General features: G+C 38.5%; 2 protein-coding genes across 2 annotated transcripts; both read right to left on the reverse strand.

Moving 5' to 3' along the window:
• Positions 1-84: 84 nt before the first annotated feature.
• Positions 85-14,723, reverse strand: LOC111218925 (putative helicase mov-10-B.2). Its single transcript, XM_022741409.1, has 23 exons — positions 14,465-14,723; positions 14,260-14,362; positions 10,124-10,305; positions 9,076-9,172; positions 8,835-8,976; positions 8,437-8,689; positions 8,199-8,312; positions 7,014-7,191; positions 6,124-6,266; positions 5,835-6,008; positions 4,958-5,070; positions 4,665-4,861; positions 4,295-4,392; positions 4,035-4,132; positions 3,355-3,453; positions 3,133-3,235; positions 2,914-3,031; positions 1,789-1,980; positions 1,596-1,667; positions 1,389-1,514; positions 1,219-1,307; positions 987-1,099; positions 85-882 (listed from the first exon to the last, which is right to left on the reverse strand). The coding sequence occupies exons 1-23, from the start codon at positions 14,596-14,598 to the stop codon at positions 821-823; spliced, it is 3,000 nt and encodes a 999-aa protein (XP_022597130.1). The 5' UTR covers positions 14,599-14,723; the 3' UTR covers positions 85-820.
• A 1,503-nt stretch (positions 14,724-16,226) lies between these two features.
• On the reverse strand, positions 16,227-21,409 carry LOC111219221 (putative helicase mov-10-B.1). The gene is made up of 13 exons (XM_022741835.1): positions 21,324-21,409; positions 20,405-20,572; positions 20,067-20,173; positions 19,778-19,977; positions 19,266-19,369; positions 18,391-18,488; positions 18,170-18,268; positions 17,829-17,934; positions 17,623-17,740; positions 17,295-17,486; positions 16,739-16,807; positions 16,520-16,645; positions 16,227-16,343 (listed from the first exon to the last, which is right to left on the reverse strand). Exons 1-13 carry the CDS (start codon positions 21,407-21,409, stop codon positions 16,227-16,229), a joined length of 1,590 nt encoding a protein of 529 aa, XP_022597556.1.
• Positions 21,410-24,331: the final 2,922 nt, after the last annotated feature.

The following is a 24,331-nucleotide window of genomic DNA, read 5'->3' on the forward strand; positions in this document are numbered from 1 at the left end:
AACTAAAACCAGAAGTGCTAAATCATCGAAACTACTTATAGTTTGGTTTGAATGACCTGATAGAAGAGAAGTTTTGACATTGAGTCCACCTTGACCTTAGATTTTTTAATTCAGAACAAAGCAAATACAAAATGGGCCATACACATTTTTCATTTGGTTAAAATGAATAAAAATGGCTGTACTTAGAAATTGTGATTCAAAAATAGATACTTAATTCATATGTATCACCATCCATTGTGGAAACATCAACATGTAAAAAAGTCTCAAAGATGATCAAGAGAAATAGGCACATTTCAAGTGCCGTAGCAAAGGGTCTGAAAACTTATGTCAATGTGATATTTCAGATCACATCAACAAAGAAACATAAAACTACATGACTGTAAAAGACCAGCGATGATTGAGACAAGTTAAAAACTACGATTTAAATAACAAACACACAGACATTGATCCTTCTTTTTTTGATTATAGCAGTGTTTGCAGCTGCTTCAAGGGAATGTGGTGCCCACTGAAGTAGTCAAAGACAAAGTGTCTGCTTTAAACATGAATCACGTCCCTTTCCTTCATTGTCATTGGTCAAGCTTCTATAGTAAACATTAAAAGTGCAATAACCTGATATTCAAGATATATTTTGGAATGTTATTTTTCATACCTTTAATGTGGAAAGGTTACAATGAGGCCTTTCCAGAGATTGTGATTTAATCCATTGTAGAATTTTTTTTATAAACCTTTATTTCAGGTTTCTGGTGGAGAGATATACCGAGCTAAAAGCAAAATGAATCCCATCAAGTGACAAGGAGGGAAGTTTGTGATCTCCTTTTGTTCACAGGTCGTGCCTCCACTCGGGGTCCAGGATCTGCTGAACAACGCTCTCTTCAGTCTCCACTGACGAGAAAAGAGTCACAGAAAGAAAGATGGACAATTTTAACATCAATTCAAAATGTTCCTTTTGAAGGGGATACTAATGAAAATAAAGATATGCGTGTCACCTTGAGCTTCAATCGTGATGTAGAGAGCAGAGAGTCTCATCACCACGTCTTCATCTTCCTCCGCACGAACAAAGCCAGTGTAGCCTCCTCCCTTGCTACAGTAGCTGATGAAGCTGCAAAGAGGAGAGAAGCGTCACAAATTACCAGGGACTGCTCTCTTGGATTTAAAATTAAATTTTAACCTTATGTGTGCTGCGACAGGAGAAAGCAGAAGTGACCACGTGACACGTACCGTTTCCAGGTAGTATCTTCATTCAGCACTCTGGGGTTTCCCACAACAATTAGCAGGGCTTTGGCTCGAGTCACAGCCACATTGAATCTCTGGAGAAGTGAAGTCAGAGTGTCAGAATAATGTTTTGCATGTACCTACACAGAGTATGTGCATGTGCGTGCAGCAGACACCTTGTCATTCTTGACAAAGCCCAGGTGGAACTTTTTGTCTATCTCTGTGTAATTGGGGCTGCTCCGAACTGTAGACACCAGGATGACTCTCCTCTCCTGACCTTGGAACTCCTCCACCGAACCAACCTGCCACAGATATGTACATAAACTTAAGACAAAGCTCCCACTGTGTGTTTCACTTTGTTTTAGTCTGAAATATTCTGTTACCTTAAGCGCATTCATGTCCTTAAATTTGAAGTCTTTCCCAACTTTTTCCAGGGCCTTGCGGATTTTCTGCACCTATAGGACACCCAGAAATTGAAAAAAACATCCCCAGCTTTTAATCTACATAAAATCAAATTTTTCCACTTCAGTGTGATAGATCTCGGACTGTAGTGTGTTTGATTGAATTCATTCTGACCTGTTTCCTGTAGGGGGCGATGATGCCTATGTCTTTGGGTGAGATAGTAGCCAGGCCCTTCTTGCCCTGCGTCTGCAGCAGTTTCTTCACATAGTCCATCAGCACCTCCACCTCTGCTATGTTGAAGAATGAAGGACTGTTGGCCTCACGCTCGTCAACACCGGTGACCCCATGGAAGATCAGTGGGAAGTCCTGAAAGATACATTTTAAAGAAAAATGTTTTTGCGTTCTTATGCTGTATTCTTTAGAGAAATTATTTTGAATACTTCTGTGCTGCTGGGAGGTGAAGTAAACTTCAAGGTGGAATAAAAAAATTTAAAAAAACAAAGATCACAATGTTAAGCCAAAAGTAATACAGTAAGTGCTGTATGCCTATTTGTGTTCTTTAATAACATTAGGTTTATTTGTGTTGAAGCACAAGTGTGCATTTTTTTGTTTTTGTTTTGTAGAATTAACTATTCTAACAAATCAAATTTCTTCCCTACTTTAACTTGGAGGAAATTGAAATAAATCAGACTTATCAGTCACATTCACACAGTATGAACACAATGTTTCATTGTCAGAAAATGTTAATTTTGTATTTCCCTTTTTAAAGTTATTCACCAGATAAAAAAATTAAATCAATCAAGATGCTAAATATATTGTCCTTCAATAAAAATTCTCGCAAAAAGGAGAAATCTGCATTAAAATGTTAGTATTAGTTGATTGAATCTTAAAGGTACACGTGAATGAACTAGGGCTGCTACTAACTATTATCTTCATCATCAATGAGTCTTATTTTTTACACTAATTATTTAGTCTATGACATGTAAAAAAAAAAAAGGGGGAAAATGCCCATCACAATTTCTCAGAACCAAATGTTTTGGCATTTTTGGCAAAAAAAAGAAAAAAAAAGAAAAAAGAACTGATTAATAGAATGTTAAAATAGTTGGCAATTAATTTTCTGTTGATCAGCTTGCTGATTAATCAATTAATTGTTTCAGCCAAAAAAATCAAACGGCTACATTGTAATTTGAATAATGAAGACATAGTAAAGGCATATAGGTTGTCGCTTTTCATGCAATCGATTCTATATGATCAGTTTCTGTTTGCACATGCACTGTCCAGTATGTTGTGAATCATTACCCTCTGTGGGAGATATTCCCATCCGCAGTAGGAGTTGCGCAACATTTCATCTGCATAACACAGCAGCTCTCCATCATAGAACATCTCGTTGGGAATGTTCAGAATGGCAGGATGGGACCTGAAAAGGACCAACAGAAATAGAAATAGATTAGAAGATGCATTCTGGAAAATCAAATACAAAATTTCAGCAGTGACCTATAAATGTTTCTTCTATCACACCTGTAGTTGCGCAGCAGTTTGGTGACAAAGTGATTGTTGTACACGCCCTCTTCTTTTTGATACAGAGGGAAATTGTTCATCATGCGCTCCAAGAGGGAAATTCCTGCAGACAGCAGAGCCTTTTAACTCCAGAAACATATCAAATGTGTGAAAACAAAACCTGAATTGGAGATTTATATATACCGTGTCCTCATTTATCTGTGTGAGTGTGTCTGTACTTACCCATGCCATATTTCAGAGCAAAAGGGGATCTGAGAATGGGTCCAAGCTGCTTGGGGTCTCCAGCCAAAACCACCTGACCAGTCTCTGGATGGAGCAGCCCTTTGTAGCACAGAAAACATATAAACAAGATCAGCACAATTACAGACTAGAATTACGACCTCGTGGTTGCAATACTTTCTCTAAATTGAGTCACAAAGCATTGAACAAGTGCGTCCAAGCCAGGTTCATCACTTTTTTGTGTCCCCTGGAGACACTTTCATTATGTTGTGTGTAATTGCAGCATGTTTGTGTCTTTGGTTGTGTCGTGAGTGTTTTCAGCGCACGTTTTGTCAAATTGATGGAGATGTTTCCTGAATTTTCTTGTGTTTTGTCTATTTGCATGTGTTTTCTGAAGTTGCAGAGCGTTGAGCTCTCAGGGCCACCATGGTTATGGTCAAAAAACATGTTTTGTGAGGTCACAGTGTACTTTGACCTTTGGCCACCAAATTCTTATCAGTTCATCCTTGAGTCCATGTGGACGTTTGTGTCTGATGTAATGAAATTCCCTTTGGTCATTCCTGAGATATTGTGATCACAAGAATCGGACAAACGGATGGACGACCCGAAAAACATAACACCTCCAGCCAGGGCTTTCACCGGCATGGAGGCATAAAAACATAGTGCTCTTTTTTTCCCTTTACCTGCCAATGGGATTAAACATTCAGTCTCCACAGCATGCCCTGCCTCGTCCACAAACACGTGAGTGTAATGTCCTTCAGGAATGCCTCCTGTGACCAACCTGCAGAGATCAGAGACATGGTATATCGTGGCAAACCTACTCCCACACAAGTTCACGTGTTAGTATTTTGAGCGACAGAGGATAAAAACTGGATGTAAACACTATCGCATGCAACAATGAAGTGAACTTCTTTAGTGTTATGCTCAGTGAGTCATTCACTACCTTCCAGCTGTCATCAGGGTGGTGACCATGATCCTATACTCCATCAGCTCCTCTTTTTGAGGAAAAACATAACACTCTCCTACCAGGTTAGAGCATGCCTGTGAAAAGAACAAAATGTCAGTGTAGACAAACCTCAGCATCAAACACGTAAAGCACCAAGAAGTGCAGCAGTGCTGCAGCAAGAAAGTGAGTGATTCATTGTGTTATCCAACTGTCAAACATCAAACTGTGACCAAGAGAATGAGTGTGTGAAAATGACTAGTGAAAGAGTTACTTTATGGATGAAAGAAATGCTTCACATCTGAAACAAACATAAGTAAAGCATCAATCAATCACAATCACTTGGAGTAAAAAAGCACCCAGTACTGACCTTTAGCTCTTCAGGGATACATTTTGGGTCCCGGCTGCTCGCGTACATGCGGTACACTTTATGGTCATCCACGTGCTCCAGAATCTTCTTGCAGAGCAGATCAGCAGCGCTGTTGGAAGGAGCGCAAGCCAGGATGTGGCAGGAGGTCTGGGTCTTCTCTATCTGTTTGATGGCCTCAACCACAGTCACGGTTTTGCCTGAATAGACAAAGCATCACCAGAATAAACTCAAGTGCAATACATTTCTGGCTTTGTGAGAACTTGGTAGGTTAGCAATAGATTAACTTTCTGTACCTGTTCCAGGTGGGCCAAACACCAGGTAAGGGGCAGGTTTGGATGAGCCAGCTACAATGTGCTGTACTGCTTGATACTGCTCCAGGTTTTTCTCCAGCTGCCAGTCAAACAGCCTATGAATATGCAACCCAAGAATGGTTGAAAAGAGATGAATGTTTAATTAATATACTGCTGGTGACTGGGAAGAAGACTAAACAGAAAATGATCATCACAGGGGAGCTCAAATTTAAATACTGACTGACTTGACTCAGTCAGTGAGTTTCACACACGGGGGAGAGATGAGTCGCATAAATAAGTTGGGAAAGTGGGAACTAAAGAAATAGATGTGTTAAAGCTGTTCAATTTTTAAGATGTGTTGAGATTGTTTATTATAAAAATGGTTAAGACTGTTGGTTAACTGTTGGGAATTAACCAGTTAGAAAATCTTGTTTAACTGGACCTCTTTGACTTTTAATTGAATACCCCCGCTATATTTAACGTAGCAGTATGGCATGTAAAATTGGTTAGGAGTGTAACCTCTACATGTTTTTTCTTTTTCATTTTAAATCCACCTCCCTAGATGAGTTACATCAGCCGGTCAAGTTGCTTGATGCTCAGGTTCACATGAGGTGTTTTTGACATTTTGGATCTGGACTTTGAGTCTGCAATCTACAGTTACCCATAACACTGTTCTCTGTCTAGTACTCTTGTGTGTATCTTCAGAACAAAGATAATTCCAGCACTCGTTGAGAAGTGTGGTCATGTGTGCAGATAAATCATTGTCTTACATTATTCATGCAGTCATATAGAGGGACAGACATCTGTGCTGTAAAATAGCCAGCTAAAAAAATGTACCACGTATAGAGATACATACAGTCTACATATAAGCATGCCTAACCTGAGTTTGGGAAGCGTTAGTTGAGAGGGACAGGTAGGTGCAGCAGGGAACAACACCTCTCCCAGTCCGCATTTGGTTGCCAGTTCTGCTGCTCTGTGCTGAAGACGCAGAGTCAGGCGGTTGACAGTGAACTCAATACAGAACTTCATGTTGTCTACAAAGCGATCCAGCAATCTGCAAAGTAATTCAAAGACAAACTGTTTGAAAAAAATATTTTTTTTTTTAAATATCAGTCAAAGAAATCCATATGTTTTAATTATTGTATGTTACTGTTTTGTCTTGATCTTACTTTGAGCTGAAGCCCAGTTTGACGCTGTCCAGCTGCACACTGTGGACGTAGCCGCGGTACTTCACCCCTGTCTCTCCTTTGGGATACGCCAGCAGCTGATCTCCTCGTAGCACAGACGGGCGGTTCTCAGACACACCAGGTACCTGGCAGGTGAACAAGGAAAAGTGTGAATTATTTTGTGTGAAGTGAATTTTTTTTTTTTTTTTTTTTGGGGGGGGGGGCATTTTTGCCTTTATTCCGATAGTTTAGTGAGAGAGAGACAGGAAAGTCAGGGAAAGAGAGAGGGGATGACATGCACCATAGGGCCGCTGGTCAGACTTGAACCCGTGGTTGCTGCAGTTAATACTAAGCCCATGTGGTACGCGCTCTACCAGGTGAGCCACCGAGGTGCCCAAAAAGTGTGAATTAGTTTTATTCCAGTGAACATGCAGGTGAATATATTGTCCCATTGTGTTTATCTAAAGAATATCAATGTTCTTTTTTTCATCATACTCCATCAGGGTCCTGTCACAGGAATGTATGATTACACTTCACACCGGCTTTGTGCTGGCTATGTAAAAAGGTTTATTAAGCTACAAGGGAACAATGTAATTTTCTAAAAATAATAATCTATTAACTTAACTGTCTGTTTTATTCAGATTCATGTCTGATGCACTTTGCAACCTCCTTTAAAATGATTCCTGAAACTAGTTTAAAGGAGACCAGAACCAGTTATGGATGTCAACATGGCTGTTAAATTAAACCTATAGCACTGGTATAAATCTTGAAACTGCTTTCTGGCACAATAAAAGTTAAATGTGAACTAGTGATTCTCAGAGTGAGAATATCCAATGGACAAGTTAGGGACGGACTGATTATCTGGGAAGTGAATGAGTGGATGACATATTTACCTCCAGAACGAGAAGTTTCTTGTTGACCGTGTCTATGTACATGACAGCCTCTTTTCTTTCATCGTTGGGGATGTTGTATTTCTTGATGTCCACCTCCATCTGAAGCTCTTCCAGATACAGCAGCAGCTGCAACTTCTCAGTGTAGTTCTCCCAGCTCAAGGGACTTTCCAGCAAGGTCCTTATAAACAGAACAAGGCAAAAGAAACACATTGCATGGCAGTGTATACACTGTAAAACAGAAGCTGACTTCAATTATATCATTAATGTATATTTTTGGCATGTGTTCAAACTAAGAACAACCTTGTCTCCAGGACATTTTTTTTTACAACAATCAACAGAAACACTTTGGGTAAGGTTAGGGAAAAGATTGTGTTCTGTTAAATGTTAATAATCATGTTGTCATGGTGTGCAATGACGGACATTTCATGTTTGAGATTTTGTTCTCACTTTGAGTTTTGTCATTTCCTGTTTCATTTTGTAGTTACTTTCCTTGTGTCTCAATGTTTTTACTTCCTGTCCTGTTTCCTTCTTTGTTGACTGTCTGCCCCGCCCTAATGTGTTTCACCTGTGTTCAATCACCCTTGCCTCCCTTGTGTCTGTTTAGTCTCTGTGCTCCCCTTTGTCCTGGTCAGTTCGGCTTTTCGAGTCCCCCATGCTTCTGGTTCCTGTTCATGTTCCTTGTGTTTTTTTGTTAGTAAATTATATCTTTCCACCTACTCCCCTTGTGTTTTGTTTCTTGGGTCCAGCCTTACCTTAAACATGACACATGTTGTGTCTACATAACCATAACCACTTCAATAATGCTGGTGTCACTACAAGTGGACAATGTAGTGCAAGATATATGTCGGAAAACAAATAAAAACTATTATCTATCAACATTTTCCTGTTACGTTCAGTATCAATATTTTTGTAACTTGCCACATACGTTAATTAACAAGATTCCCTCATCATGTTGACAGAAAAACTTCACCTGGGTGGCATTACATTTCCCTCAAAACATATTTGCAAGTTCAAACTTGTACATAAACACAATGTGTACTGGCTACAATTTGATATATAAAACACATTAGCATCACATAAAAACAGTGAGGGTGAGGTTAGGCTTTTCACGGTCATCACACCACTTTGATACTTTAACTACTGACCTACAGCTGCAAATGACATAAAAAACTGAACTGCATTTACCTTTTATCGCAGAAGTACGTAGACTGCTTCAGAGTCTGAATGAGCTGGTTCATATACGGTGGTACTGGATACCTCTGTAGCTGAGCCACATTTTGAAGCCGCATCACTGACAACCTGGTTAGATCAGACAAAATGCAAAAAGTAGGCTATATAACTACAATACAACATATGAGACATACAGCATTTCAATTTTTATATTTGCTGTATATTTAACAGTATATTGAGTGAACAGTGATACCCCTCAGGTTGCTGCCCATCCACAATCGTGCAATGAACTTCAGGTGTCCAGGCAGGGAGGGACTGAGGTTTGTAGGGTGCTATTGGTGCCAGCTCCAGTCCCAAGGAAGTTATACACTGAGCCTCAATAAAGCGCACAATGTGGAAAGCAGGGGAGGAGGGCTGCAGGTCTGGTTTGAATTCAAAGGCCAGTGTAGATGGATAGAAACCAACCATACTGCAGCAGAAGAAAACCTTGATTTCATAGCTGTCACCTGAGATCAGAAAATAACAGACAATAATATTTTATGGAGGTGATTCATTGTGGTTTATTGTGCCCATAATTCTCTGTCAGCAGAGAAATTCAAATGGATTCATGAATTCAAATAAAAGTAAACTAGTTTGTGACTTTTGTGTTACCCGGTTTGAGTGTCAGGGGGTTTGTTTTGGTCACTTTGTGTTCATCCGTCAGAGTTAAGTGTTTGAGCCAGTGCAGTGGGGTGTAGTAGGTGAAATACACAGGCTCTGTTCCAGTGTTTTTCACATTCAGAATTATCGTGTACTGTTTAAAAAAGAAAAAAAACAGATCTATGCAGTGGAGCTGCACATTTGTACAATGACCAACAATGGAAATAACACTGCAATTTCACAACATAAATACCTCAAATGTGTTTTCCACACACAAGCAAAGTTTCCCATTCTCAATCTGATGGTCAGAGGTGATGCTGACGCCATGTTTGTCAGAAATGAACTGAGCCCTGTGGGTGCAAATATAGCAAAGGTTATGTATTACAGGCAAGAAGGGTGGTATGTGAATTTGAAAATCACGATTAAATCAGAACCAAGATTCAAGTGTGTTCTTTCATGTGTTTTGTAGGTGCATGGAGAAATAATACAGGTGGCAGTGAAGGACATCTACAGTGAGTACAAGGCCAGTGACAGGCTACAGGGTAATAACAGTTGTACAGTTGTAACAGTAATAACAAGCTCTATAATTCACAACTTTGTGGACTGCTGTTTTGAGCGTGCAAACTATGCTGGCTCCTGCAGTATATGCTTACAACCCTACCCACACGACTTCCTGTCCTGTCTGCTTTTTGTCACAGCACACAAGTAAAGTAAGCCTGTTGTTGTGGGCCTTGATTCCAAAGAAGACATTTGTTTGCGTGTCACTTTTCAAATTTTTTGTCACTTATTGTCTGATGAAAAAAGAAACACACTCTCGTCAGTTCCACTGTCTTATATTAATATATTTATTCTGATATCAGGAAACAGACTCCACATATCAGATACAGCATAGAATCTGCATAACCATCCCTTCCCTCACCAGTCCATTCTACCAAAACTGCAGGGAGGACAAGGTCATAATGAGGGTGGGTAGAAGGTTCTTCTTAGTTATTTTATCTTTCTCTCTGAATAACAAATTCCACTAAAAAAATGTTTCCAACAAACCTATCTCAGACATTTAAGACACTACAACCTCTAACCTTCATAACTAGACAGTCTGAATCATCTCTAACATCAAAGGCTGCAATGCCCCTTTCAACTTACACACCAGATGATTTAACAGTGATTCAGCAACTTTACACACCAAAAAATTAATAAAATGTGTTGAGACTGCAGTGAAAGAAAAAGTAGAAAAACCTTTTGTCAAAATATTAAAAAACAGAAAAAACTGAAAAAAGCTTTTGGGGAGCATGATGTGTTACCTTTGTGTCCTCAGTTTGTCCATTAGCAGACTGGCCAGTTTTCTGCGGGCTCGAACTCCCGTGTCCGCTTCATCTGGAGAGGTGAAGGTCTGTACTGGCCCGGGACTGGCCACTCCATTCTGCACGGCCTGTGGCTGATGGCTCCTGGGTGTGTGCCACTGGTCCACATAAAGAGCTCTGATCTGTACAGAGGATCACTTGAATAAACTTGGATGAAAAATTACTCTTGGGATTTTTTTTTATTGGCAGTAGCAGACATAAAGGTGTCCTCACCTGTTTGTATAAGTACTTATCTGCATCCACCTATTTGTTTAATACCCTTGTAAATGCATATAAATACAGTAACATGCAAAAGACTTTTTTTTTTTCAGACCTGAGGTTTCGTTTCTGAGAAAAAGACACCACCCAGATCCTGGTGATCTTGGCTTGAGTCAAAACCCTTTACAGAATGACACATTACTGTTGCTTGTTTAAAAAGTTTAATCTAACAGCAGAACAAAAGTGAAAATAAATGTGTGTGTTTTTTTTTATCTGATAACATGTTTAAGAACATGTCTGGCACTTTACTCTGACTGAGTTGAATAATTTTGAACATTTCCTTTCAAAACACACACACACGCGCGCACACACACGCGCACACACACACACACACACAAAACCCTGCAGTAAGCATTTCTTCTCCTATGAATGACAGTAAGGTTAAAGTCAGCAACAATCTGAAATCTCCTTTATATTGTCTATCTTAAGCATGTGTATAAAAGTTGATGACATGGCAGATTATTTGTTTTAAGAGTGATGATACTCTAGACAGGGTGTGGAAATCTTGCTATTACTGCAAACTAGTAACTGCAAACTTTTTTTTAACATTGGCTAAAAGGAAGAAGTACCAATTCCTTGTATCACAAAATGACCATAAATAAGTGCACACACACAATATGGTTTACATACAAAAAAATTAACAAAAAACAGTTATTAATGGTTTTTAGAACATTTTGATGACCTTTATCTTTTTACCTGTACATTTGCATTTATGAATATGAAATTTAGCCAATAAAATAATGATAGATTAGTAATATACAGATAAGAATTCCATTTTGTGTTATCTTCTAGCTCGCCAAACAGCACGCTTCCAAAATAATATTAAAATTTGATCAATAGGCTATGGCTGTTTATAAAAATACAAAAGTTGTTCCAAAAAAAAAAAAGGGAAGTAACAAATAAATGAACAGCAATCTTAGTGGAACTACAACAGACTGAACAATTGATACTAATATTATATTATATTTTCTGAATTTTCAAAAGGATATCTCAGCTGGGTTGAGTCTTTGAATAAGCTTGAAAGAAACCTCCTTCATTTTGTTAGTTATCAGATACTGACTGTGAAGGGATTTTTCCTTCATTAGGTCTATAGGTAGTATTATGTAGTGTTTTTACAGGTCATTTACAAGCAGGGCCTAAAAGCAATAGCTCAATTAACTATTGCTTTTATTGTCTCAAGGACAGCTGTGAAGACACAGATAGAGCCAAACTGGCCTAGTCCCCATTGGCCGTTGTCATCACAACCAAGGTCGTAAAGATATCACCAACTGAGCCTGCCTCCAGTGGAGGGAGTGAACAGTCATAACAGAGGGGCCCTTCATCCCAGATAAAGATTGTCTTCCCTTGGGAAAGTATTGCATGAAAATATACAATTTGACTTAGGTAACCATGATTTATTGTTAGGGATTTGGTACCCAGTAGAATCTTCACACATGTATGGATAGGTGCTGTGGTCCAATGAATGCATCCTTATTTGGACATGTAAGTTTTGAATGAGTTTGTATGAGCTTAAATAAGATCTGCAGGGATGATAAGATTCAGAATTGGGAGGCAGTACACAGTGTTAACTTGTATTGCTCATCTCTAATCTCCTTGGCAAAGCTTCAATGAATCCTTCTGCTTAAGACATCTGGGTTTCCTGAAACTTCTTCCATCACAGGTTAACAGCTCCCAAGATTTCCATCACACTGATTAGGTAAGAGTCAGTGGAAGAAGTACTCAGACTTTTACTTCAGTAAAAGTAACAATACATCAATGTAAAAATGCTCTTAATGCAAGTAAAACTCCTACAGTCAAAATACGACTTAAGTACGGATTTGTTATCAGCTAAATGTCCTTAAGTACTAAAAGTAAAAATACTCATTATGTAGTAAAATGATCCCTATGATTGATATATTATCAAATATATTTAAGATTTTTAATATTAGTGCAACAATGTGTGAGCTGAATTTTACTGTTGCAGGTGGTTGTGGTGTATCTGATGTGTACTTTATATACAGTTAGGTTTAGTTTAATGGTGTCCTGCCTAGGAGTCAGGCCTACAGTTCACAAGATCAGTCTGAGGGGTTGTGAGATGATTAATGGGAGAGAAAAATAGAATAAAACAAAGTACTGATTCACAAATTTATATTCCTTTTTTGACTTTTCTCTAATCTTTGCTTTTTTTGTGGGAATAATTGATCATTTTGCTGTGTTGGAGCCTGAAATATTTATTTAGATGAAAACAACAAACAAAGTTTCGATGGCAAATGTCTCTTGATAAAACTGAAAACAACTCTGAAACAAACAAATAAATCTGAAACTTGGCAAAGGATCCCGCCTGTCTTGTATGTAAAATCTTAATCTATAAAGTAACTATAGCAGGTACAGATAATGCAATGGAGTATAAATTAAAATATTTCCCTCTGAAATGTAGTGAAGTAGAAGAATAAAGGCAGAAAAAATTGATATCCTTTAGTAAAGTAGAACTACCTTCTACATAATTCTTCTTAAGTACAGTGCTTTTCACCACTGGTTAGAGCCAGGACTTTTTCCATGCCAAATTATCCATAAATAAAACAATTCTAGTATGAGATTACGTACAAATCATTTTGAAAGCGTCCTAATAAATTTATTGTTACCATCAGGCTATAAGGAAAGTTATGTGCAGGAGAGAAGGAGAGAAGGTAAAAATTGGTAAAAATTGATAATTACCCCTTGGTTGTTGCCTAAATAGCATTACATGTGCCAGAAACAATTGCCCTAAAAACCTTTGCATAATCCCCAGGTATTATAGGGATGTTGTATTGGGATAAAAACTCCTCATAAGTAAACAATGTGTCTCTGTTAAATAAAAATCCACCAGAATAATGTTGACTTAGAACCACGATAAAAAAATAAATAAAAAAAATAGCTTTACATTGTAGCACAGCCATATAGTTAATGTTTGTATTGTATATATTTATATATTTTTCTAAATATTCTATAATATTTTGTCAATTTTTTTTGTAAATATTTTATCTTATCGTTAAATTGTTCTATTTATATTTAAGATATCTGACCTGCAGTACTTGCTTGTTTCATCTTTGTTTATATGTCTTTACCTCTTACTATGTTTATTGATATGCACCAAAAACTCAAAGCAAATTCATTGTATGTTGAAAACCTACTTGGCAGTAAAATAGATTCTGATTCAGATTCTGGTGTTGTGTGGTGTTAATGATGCATATGATGACCAACAGGCTCCTGACTATATCCACCAGTTATTTATAAAGACGTAACATGTGTAACAGCCTTTGACCTTTGACTTGGAGCAATTAAACTGGTATTAAATATTAATGGTAATAACAGTATTATTATAAATGTCAGTTCTACATTCACCCAGCATCATTTATTTATTTCATTTGATTCACAGGTAATTTAACTTAAAATTAAGTGACTTTAAATTCAATTAAAGTATTGTAAGTTGTATCTAACCACTGTGCCACTACAGCAAATAACTTAAACCACTTTTTGTCAAAACCATAGAATGAACCTGAAAATAACAAACATGCGTCTGTATTTCCACTTCATCAGCAGGGGATAACCACATCTTACAAAACTGCTACTGCTGGAGTGACGTATCATTGCGTGAAGTTTGTTTAATTAAAAAATGTTTTTTAACATATAGCCTAACTGTGAAAAGAACACTGACCCAAGCCTGCTTATTAAGTGCGTCAATTTAGAACTGTTGTCTCTACTGACTCCTCATCAGAGACGCATCATCGCCTTCAAATCATTCAGCCTTCCACTCATAATCTGGCGTGATTAAACTGTATTGCAGAGGTAGAAGTGCATACCTTGGCGTTAAAGCGAATGGTGTCCCTTCGTCTTGTTATTTTGCCAGTCACTTTCAGGGCATAGAGGATTGAACCAAAGTTTGGGTCTTTGTTTCCTGCATTCCTGAAATAAAAACAAAAACATTTAATTTCGCAAATGTTTATGAAACTTACACAAACATACAAAGCTACAGATAAATCCTGTACATGATGAGGAAGAACTCACCTGATCCTGAACTCGTTGTTGTAAATGTCTCTTAGTTCAAGTCTGTCTGTGATGGACGCTTTATTACTCTCCTTCAAATACTCAAAGAATTCGAGTCCAATTTGGCTGCGTTCACTTAACTTCATATTAACCATGATAAAAAAAACAAAATAAAACAATATTATCAGAGTTATCAAACAGCAAAGCGTCCGAGCTTGTGACCTGAGGACGGATATATATCGCTCATCAATCCGACGCCTCCAATTCGTCAATTCGACCAAGGGGTGATTTACATCTCAGGAAGTCCCGGTGAAAGCCAATCGCTTTTATATTCCTGGGCAGTCAACATGGGCGGTGTCTCTCTGCCTCTCATGATACGGAGGTGCTCAGCTGACACTCAGTATGAGCTCGGAGATTTAAAGCGCGTGCACCCACACAGCCAGTCAGTCGGGAGAAACGAAAGTTAAGAGTTGAAACTGTGAAGCCAAGTGAACAAAACGAAAGTGTAAACAGTGTATCTGATCAAAACAGAACTATTAAAAATAATTGATTAGGATGAATCAGTCAGCAAACAAGCCAGCGATATTAACTTCATGTTTTCCTCTCAGCGACTCGTTTGGCAACATTATAATATGCATATTTTAACCTGTATAATATAATGCTTGTTGTAACAGAGAGATGTCCTCTGTTACAACTGTACAGTGCGTTATTATTTCTGACACTGATAATAATAACAATAATAATAATAGTTACAAACGTAATTGTGGTCTTTAAATTATGAATCAATGTTAAATTCTTATTATAATAATTATGAATGTGTGAGCACACTTCACCACTAGGACCACTAGTTAAAAAAAATTAAAGGTCAAAATATTTTCAACATAACATAACATAACATCACATCACATCACATCACATCACATCACATCACATCATAAGTGATTGAAATGGAACATAATATTTCAGGAACTTTGTTCCTGGAGTTAAAATGTGAAGTTGGAGCAACACAAACATCAAAAAATGAACCCCATTACTAAACCTACGATGTGCATAAGGTCCATTACCGTTAAAACTTAAATGATTCTCAGTATTTAATATTTATAGAAACAACACTTTATGAATGTTACATATTTTGACTTATCCAAAACATGAACATATGTCTATATGGAAGTTAGTTTACAAAGCACTCTTCTAAATTAAACAGTGTAAAAAGAGACATGAGTCTAATTCTATCTAAAATGTAACATTTAAATAAAACATAATTTATATAACATAATATGCTTTTAAACAGGCAGTGTTGTCTTGTGTCTGTGTCCTGAGTGAAAAAGATATTTGTGAGTGCACACTTAGTTGTCAGTTTGTCATCCAGCTCTTTATTTTTAGTCTATTTTTTTATGTTGATTAGCTCAAGATCTGTGAGCAAGGTCTTCCAATAGGGATCCACCTGTTGTCACTCTTCACTATGGGGTTGTAGTACAAAGGTGGACATAAGAGGAGGAAAGAGAAACCAAACTTTCCTTAGTCTTCAAGGCAATTTCCAGACAATAGAAAGACATGCCGTGCAAAGTGTGCGAGTATGTGACTGTGCTTATTACCAGAGTGCCCAAGAGTGTATTGTAGTCAGTGCATTTTCCTCTTCCTCGACATCAGAGACTGTAATGCCACGGTAAGCCCCGTTTCTGAAGCAGTAATAGATAAACCTAAAAAGAGAGGTCAGCATATGTAAGATGTTAATAGTTAAGCTATGTATTTGTGCAACCCATTCATCTCCACTAAAACAGTATTAGACTGATGAGCACTTGTAGCCATACTTGTTCCAGATATTGTCAGTTTTCAAGGCTCTCGGGTCTCCCACCACAATCAGTAGAGCTTGGGCTCGGGTCATGGCCACATTGAACCTCTGAGGAGACAATTTCAGTTAAATAGTTTCAGAGAATTAAATTTCCCCTGATTATTATGCAAATGTTTACAAAGGGTTGCTTAAAATTCTAAAAAGGAGTATCTGATTTATAGTGGGTATCCACACAAATATTATATATTGCTACTGAGTTATTGTGCTTGTGTAATGTTTATCACCTTCTCATTAGAAACAAAGCCTAAAGTGAACCGTTCCTTCTGTGCAGACAGTTTGGGATTGCTACGCACTGTAGACACCAGAATCACATTGAACTCTTTACCCTGAAACTGCTCCACTGAACCAACCTATGAAAACATAAATGCAAGGTCTGTTAAGTGCAGTTCCAACATCTCTCTCAAACATGTTCCACAACAAACAGACACTCTCTATCTTCATACCTCAATGTTTTCCAAGTCTTCCTTCCTGAGATCTTTGTCCATCTGAAGGGCAGTCTGGATTTTCTCCACCTATCAACATCCAAAAAAAACAAAAAAAAAAAACAGGACAATGTGAGTGTGTCATTACAGTGTTTGAACAACCATGAAACTCTTAGAAGCAATCATTTAAGCAATATTGTATTGTATCGATGAAGATGATACCCCATTTAATCGTGTTACTCGCCCAGCTTATTACAAAAGTATCTCTTCGGTATCTTTTTCCCTGATCCCACCTGATCCCAGCTTTATTAGGTTCTGGAAAGTCTTACAAATACTCACCAAAATGTTTTATAATGCCAAAGTAATAACTGACTTTCTTTGCCATTTAAGGTGTCCTGTCACTGGTTTTATAGATGTTTTTATAATGGCCATCTATGGGAAACCGTATTTTAGGGACACAGGAATTATTTTTTGTTGTGTGGTGTTCAGCCACTGGGAAAAAGGCAGAAAAACTGAGTCGCAGTGCCATGTCCAGGTCTATTAATATATCCATGGATTACTGTAATTATATACTCACTTGTTTTCTGTACGGGGTAATGATGCCAATTTCTCCTGATTGAATTTTGGTCACACCCTTTTTGTGAAGATGGTCAAAGATGGATTTTAAGTATTCCTTTAACACCTCCACCTCTGCTACGTTGTAAAGGGAGGGATTGTTGGCATCACGTTCATTAATACCTGCCACTCCATGGAAGATCAAAGGGAAACCCTGAGACAGAGAAAGAGAAATAAGAACATGGTTGGAGAGAGAGAATTGATTATGCCTCTGTGTATGCATGTGTGTGTGTGTGTTTGTGTGTGTGTGTGTGTGTGTGTGTGTGTGTGTGTGTGTCTGTCTATATTACTTCCTTGGGCAGCCGGTTCCATTTGCAGTATGAATTACATTTCTTTTTTGGAGCATGAGGTAGAAGTTCTCCTTTATAAAAGAGCTCATTGGGAATTGTCAGAATTGCACGATGGGACCTGAGAGAGCGAGGAGGAAAAGAAGTGAACTTAACAGTGACACTTTGAGAAAACAAGGCAACAAAGTTAGGTATCAAAAATACCACACCTGTAGTTCCTCAGTAATTTGGTGACAAATCGGCTGTTGAACCCATACTCCTCATGTGACTTGTACAAGTCAATGTCCCTCATCAGACGCTCCAACAAGGACACACCTACACATAGTAAATGGCCTTAAAACTTCCTTACATACAGGCAATAATAAACATCTGATGAGTTATTGGTTCAACAATTCTTTCACTAATATTTTCAGATTTTGCATTAAATAAATGTTTGAGTCATCAAGCACTTGATGTATTCCTGAAACTAGAAACACTTATTTATTGTTTAGAAACTTCACACACCCTACTTGTGTTTCCATACTGTATACACCATATACATAGTGCTCACCCATGCCATGTTTCTTTGCCATTCTGGATGTGATGATGGGCCCTAACTGTTTAGGGTCTCCAGCCAGCACTAACTGGCATGTATCTGGTTTTAGTAAACCTATGGCGCGATCAAAAATAACAAAGCATAGTTCAAGACAAAACTCCTGAATATCAAACATTAAGGGCACAACTTATACAGAACATCTCACGCTGTGTGTTAAAGCTTGACTAGATTGTCACCTGCTATAGGGATGATACACTCTGTTTCTGCAGCCTGGCCTGCCTCATCCACAAAGATATAAGTGTAATGACCTGGAGGTATCCCTCCTGTCACTAGTCTGAAGAGAGAGAGAGAGAGAGAGGTAAATGAAATTGATGACAGCTAATTTTCCACCATTGTGGCACATTTTGATATGAGTAAGACATGGTATTACTATGGCTAATATTTTTATTTAGGGTACAGCAAAGGGTTTAAATTGCAACTTGTTCTTATTTATTGTAACAGATTGCATGAATGTAATGTAAAAACAGAAGCACTCTGATAACAACTGCACAAGTGAGAGATTCTTAGTGGAAGTGCTGTGAATCATCCAGAAATGAATGTCTGTACAGTAACTGTGTGAGTGTAAAAAATAGGGAATCACATGTTCACATAAAAAAAACAAAAAAATATTTACTTCACAGACTCATAGATAGTTGCATTGACTTGGCGATCTGAAGATGGGATTCAGAACACATTTTGCATATAAAGATTACACTCAACATAATGCTAAAATTAAGATGTTCTGCCATTATGCATGTTGGCTGTAGCTCAGTATCTGCTTGTGTTAGCTGGGAGGAACACTGTGTATGTCATTTCTTGAATCATAGCTGATCTCAATATGCCAGAATACACAATACCACAATAACTGCAACTGGCACACTGAAATGGGATTTTAATGTTATTGATTACATCTGTACTTCTCCTGCTGTGACATGTCAAAATAAGCATCTATTGTGAAAGATCCTTATCGGCTGTCTAAAGAGCATTACACCAAGTGAAAAACACATTTTTTCTTTGAATGTATTAGTATTATGGATATTCAAATAATATTTAATTGCATTAGCCACTGTACCTTCCTGCATTTAGCAGGGTGGTGACAATGATCTTATACTTCACCAGCTCCTCTTTGGGAGGAACTATAAGCATGTTTGTGAGTGGGTCCAGGTTGCAGCAAAACTACAGAAAACAACCAAGCACATACAGACACACATCTAATTATCATATAGTACAGTACATATAGACACCCAGACACCAAAATGGAGTTTGATAGTACTAAAGTAGACTGAATAATACTACATTCACAATGACATATCTTGCTTCTCTAATTTGATTAATTTCCTGCTGAGACATAGATGATGGAGAAGAACACAACTTAGTCAGGATTTACCTAAAAAGTTAAACTATAGGATATCAGAAAGTGACAGATATTATTTGAGGTGAGGTGAAGAAGCAGAATGCTTAGCAAATGACTTATATACTGGTATGTTTTTGAGGATCTTCATAAACAACCCTTGTTACAAACTGTCTATGTCACTATCTTTTTTTATATTTGAGGATCTGAGTCAGAACAAGAAGAATGCAGACCTTTACATTTGTGGGAATATTTTTCACAGAGCAGTGGACGGCATACAAACGATACAACTTGTGGTTGTCTATCTTTCCTGCCAGAATCTTCTCGCAGAGGTGATCAGTTGCACTGTTGGAGGGAGCACAGGCTAGAATGGTGCTTGAGGGCTGGGTTTTTACTATCTGCCTGATGGCTTCCACCAAAGCCTCTGTTTTGCCTGACAAATACATGTAAAAAATATGTTATTCTTAATGTAATTGTAAAGAAAAGAAATTACATTTAAGCACACACATGCATGTGCAGTACCTGTGCCAGGTGGACCAAATAACAGGTAAGGGGCAGGTTTTGCAGTACCAGCTACAATGTGTTGAATGGCCTTGCACTGCTCAGGGTTGCTTTCAAGGCCTACCAGCCTAATAACAGTGAGACATAGGTGCTAAGGAAAGATATCAGAACTGAGTCACAGTTAAGAGAGTCAGTGTTTACATGCGGATGTATTTACATGTATGGGAAAAATTTTATTTATTTAGGTACAGATGAGATAAAAGGCACACAGAGAAGATGTACATAAGTATGACCTTGTCTGTATGTCTATAATGTCTATGAATGTTTCCCCTGGATTTGTGACTTGAAGGTAATCTGACCTCTGTAGATGTGAATGGTGGGAAGAAAGTTGTCCAGTAGGGAACAGCACCTCCCTCAATCTGTGTTTGTACACCAGTGCTGCTGCTCTATGCTGCATGCACAGGGGCATGCGGTTGATCACGAAGGTAACGCTAAACCTCGTGCCGTTCTTGAACTGACTCAGGAACCTGCATGCAAAGTCAAATAGTCAGAGACAAATAGTCAGAAAAAAACTGCAAGCTTATAACAACCTTTAAACCAAGAACCCTAACCCTTTTAATGCAATGTCTAGACATTATTAGAAATAATATACACTGCTCAAAAAACTAAGGGAAAACTTAATCATCACAGTATAACACCAAGTCAGTTAAACTTCAGGGATATAAGTGATTGTGAATCAATTTCACCTGCTTTGGTGCAAATGAAAGTGACAACAGGTGCAATGGAGAGGTGAGGCAAGACAAGACAACCCACAAAAGAGAAGAGTTTTGCATGTGGTGGACACAATTGCTCTCTCTTTACCCTTCCGGCCTGATTCTCCTTTAGTTTTGTGTTTTGCTAGTGTCCTTGTCACTACTGGTAGCATGAGGTGGTACCTGCAGCCCAATCAGGTTGCACAGGTAGTCCAGCTCCTTCAGAATGGCACATCCATATGTGCAGTCGCTATGTTTGCTGTGTCTCCCAGCACAGTCTCAAGAGCATGGACGAGATACCAAGACAGGACAGGGACGTAGAAGGGCACCCAGCAACAGGTTTGGGACCTGCTCCTCTGTGTAAATAGGAACAGGAGGAGCACTACCAGAGCCCTACAAAATGACCTCCAGCAGGCTGCTGGTCTGCATGTTTCTGACCAAACTGTCAGAAACAGACTACACGAGGGTGGCATGAGGGCCAAACGTCCTATAGTGGGACCTGTGCTCACAGCTTAGCACCGTGCACCTCGATTGCCATTCGCCAGAGAACACCAGAATTGGCAGGTCTGCCACTGGCGCCCCTGTTCTCGTCACAGATGAGAGCAGGTTCATACTGAGCACATGTGACAGGTATGAAAGAGTCTGGAGGCCTTGTGGTGATTGTTATACTGCTTGTAACATCATCCAGCATGAACAGGTTGGCAGTGGGTCAATGATGGTCTAGGGAGGCATATCCTTGGAGGGTCACACAGACCGACGGTACCCTGACTGCTGTTAGGTACCGGGATGAAATCCTCAAAGCGATTGTCAGACCTTACGCTGGTGCAGTGAGCTCTGTGTTATGTATCTGTCCATCCGACACCACCAAGTACCACCACTGACTGTCCTGGGGCTCACTGATGCCCTGATCCAGGTCTGGGAGGAGATCCCCCAGGACACCATTCGCCAACTCATCAGGAGCAGGCCCAGACGTTGTCAGGAGCGCATACAGGCACACGGGGGCCATACACACTACTGAATCACATTATGAGTTGCCATGATGAATTTAACGCAAGTTGGATTTTTACTTTGATTTTCAGTGTGATTGTGAATCCAGCCCTCAGTGGGTTGATGATTTTGGTTTCCATTGACCGTTGTTACGTAATTTTGTTCTCAACAAGTTATACAATGTACATCTGTAAAGATTTTCAACTTGAATAATTCATTCATCAAGATCCGATGTGTGATATAAGTGTTCCATTAATTTTTTGAGCAGTGTATTTTCCCCTTATTTCCTATGATAGAACTATGATCTTTCTTTGAGCAATAGTGGTAGGTTAGATTTTCAGACAACTGACTGGAATATTTGGTATCCCTACTTCTTTTATGCTGGATTTCTGTATCTACTGTATTTTATATAATTGAAAATTACACTGTGCTAAAAATATCTTAATCTTGCTCTTACTCGTCATTGAATTTTAGGTAGATCTGCTCCACATCCGCATGTTGGATCCAGCCTTTGTAAACTTTATTTCTGAAAACTCGTTGCTCTAAAGGAGTCACCAGCACCTGGTTCCCAGACAGCTTCGCTGGCGAGTTGTAAGAGACACCTGCAATCTGATGACACAAAACGTTTTAGAGGTGAAAGTTGCAGCCAAAGCAACAACAGTTGTCAGTTTTTAGGTTTATTGTGTGCGAGACGTATCACCGGGAAAACGATAAGGTCTGCGTTGTTTTTGTGTCTGAACATGACCACATCATCCTGGTTGTATTTCTCTATATCTGTCCTCAGCTGGAGCTCCTCGAGATGCAGTAGCAAGTGGAACCTCTGGGAGTAGTTCGTCCAGTTCAGAGATCTCATCTCCAGGTCCATAAATAGATTCCTGTGGCATAAAAAGGCAGGGAAAAGTGCATCACTTCTACAAGCCCAGCAGGCATGTGTTATAACAGTTATAACATCAGAGCATTGTACTTCCTGCCCTGAAAGAATATGGCATATTGTGGCTTTTTTTTGCATTTTACTTATTACAGATCAGCTAAGGCACCTTGACTTTATTTCACATGATAGTCAGGATTGCCTGTCTATTTAGCTTGAGATATTAACCACGCCTTACTCAGGGTGGACTGAGGCTATTTTAAAGGTGAGTCATTTTTTAATGAGTCATTTTTTTCATGAGTCATTCTCTTTTACTTCAAATATTCTCCTGACATTTGTTTGGTTGTTAATGAAGCTCAATATACACAATATGCCACAATTCTGGGTCCAAACTTGAATTGGTTTACCTTAACAGACTAGGTGAGAAATTGAAATCTGGTACAAATGAACTTCGCCTTCTCAATGAGAGCCTGTGCAGTTGAAAATACATACGTGTCTGATTTACTGAGGTATTTTATATTGTCGGCCATCGGATATTTCTTCAAAGGAACCTCAGTCTTCAGCCACATCAATACAACACTGGTGTGAAAAAACAAAGAAAAAAGCACAGGACAGTAATAAAATAGAAGACTCATAATACCAGTGACCAATACATGTTGCAATGTAAATTTGGATGAGTGACACAGTCATTTCTACAGTGTCTGAAAAAAGCCATGACAGAAGGCATTAACAGACTGCAAAAAAAATAATCACAAAAATAATATTGATGATTTCATAAACATTGGTGTACAACATAATAACGACACTAACATAAATAACATATAATAACATGATATTAATGTGTTATACCCTGCAGGAGGTGCCTGCTCCACAGTTTGGAGGGTACGCAGTGAGTTTGTGACTGTTGGGAGAACCTCTTCATTAAAAGATGTCTGATGCATGACTTCTAAGAGGCGCATAATCTCAAACATATCTGAGGACAGCGGATCTGTTTTAAACTTAAAGACCAGTAACTGCTCATAGAAGCCTGGATGTTCAGCATTGAAATGGACCCTGATCTTATAGGCCTCTCCTAGAAACAGTGAGGGGAAAAAAAAGAAATTACTTATACATGCAGGAATTTTACATTGTGAAATATTAATTAAAAAGGTAGATTATTCAAAGTTGGAAACTCTACTTTTGTCATTGATTAAACAGTGTACATTTATTATACACCACATGAAATCACAGTCATAATTTCTGTCTTGTTGGATTCGGCATCCAGCACAGTCAAACCACCAAATGTGTTGTACATTAGTCCAAAGCCTAACTTAACACATGAACATCTAGGATAATTTGCAAAAGGATTACAATTTATCTCAACTGGATATGAAATAACGCATACTTCAAAATGGCAAGAAGTACTTCACTGTGACTAGTCAATGAATCCTCATGTTTCTGTTGTGACTGCAGACTTCAGGTTGTTGAAATCCCTTTTTGTTCTTTTTTAAATTTTGATGTATTATTGGTCGAGCCTTTGTTTTGGTTTCACTTCATTCTCATGATAATGATTGTGCACAGTCACGCCCCGTGCTGTTTGTGTTCTTACTCATTGTGAGTCCATAATGATATATGGCCTATGGCATAATGAATGGCCTGCATAATATGAATCATTGCTGGAAACTGCTCATCTGTCACTA

Source organism: Seriola dumerili, unplaced genomic scaffold (genome assembly GCF_002260705.1).
Source record: "Seriola dumerili isolate Sdu_G_001 unplaced genomic scaffold, Sdu_1.0 BDQW01000056.1, whole genome shotgun sequence".
Classification (NCBI taxonomy): Eukaryota; Metazoa; Chordata; class Actinopteri; order Carangiformes; family Carangidae; genus Seriola; species Seriola dumerili.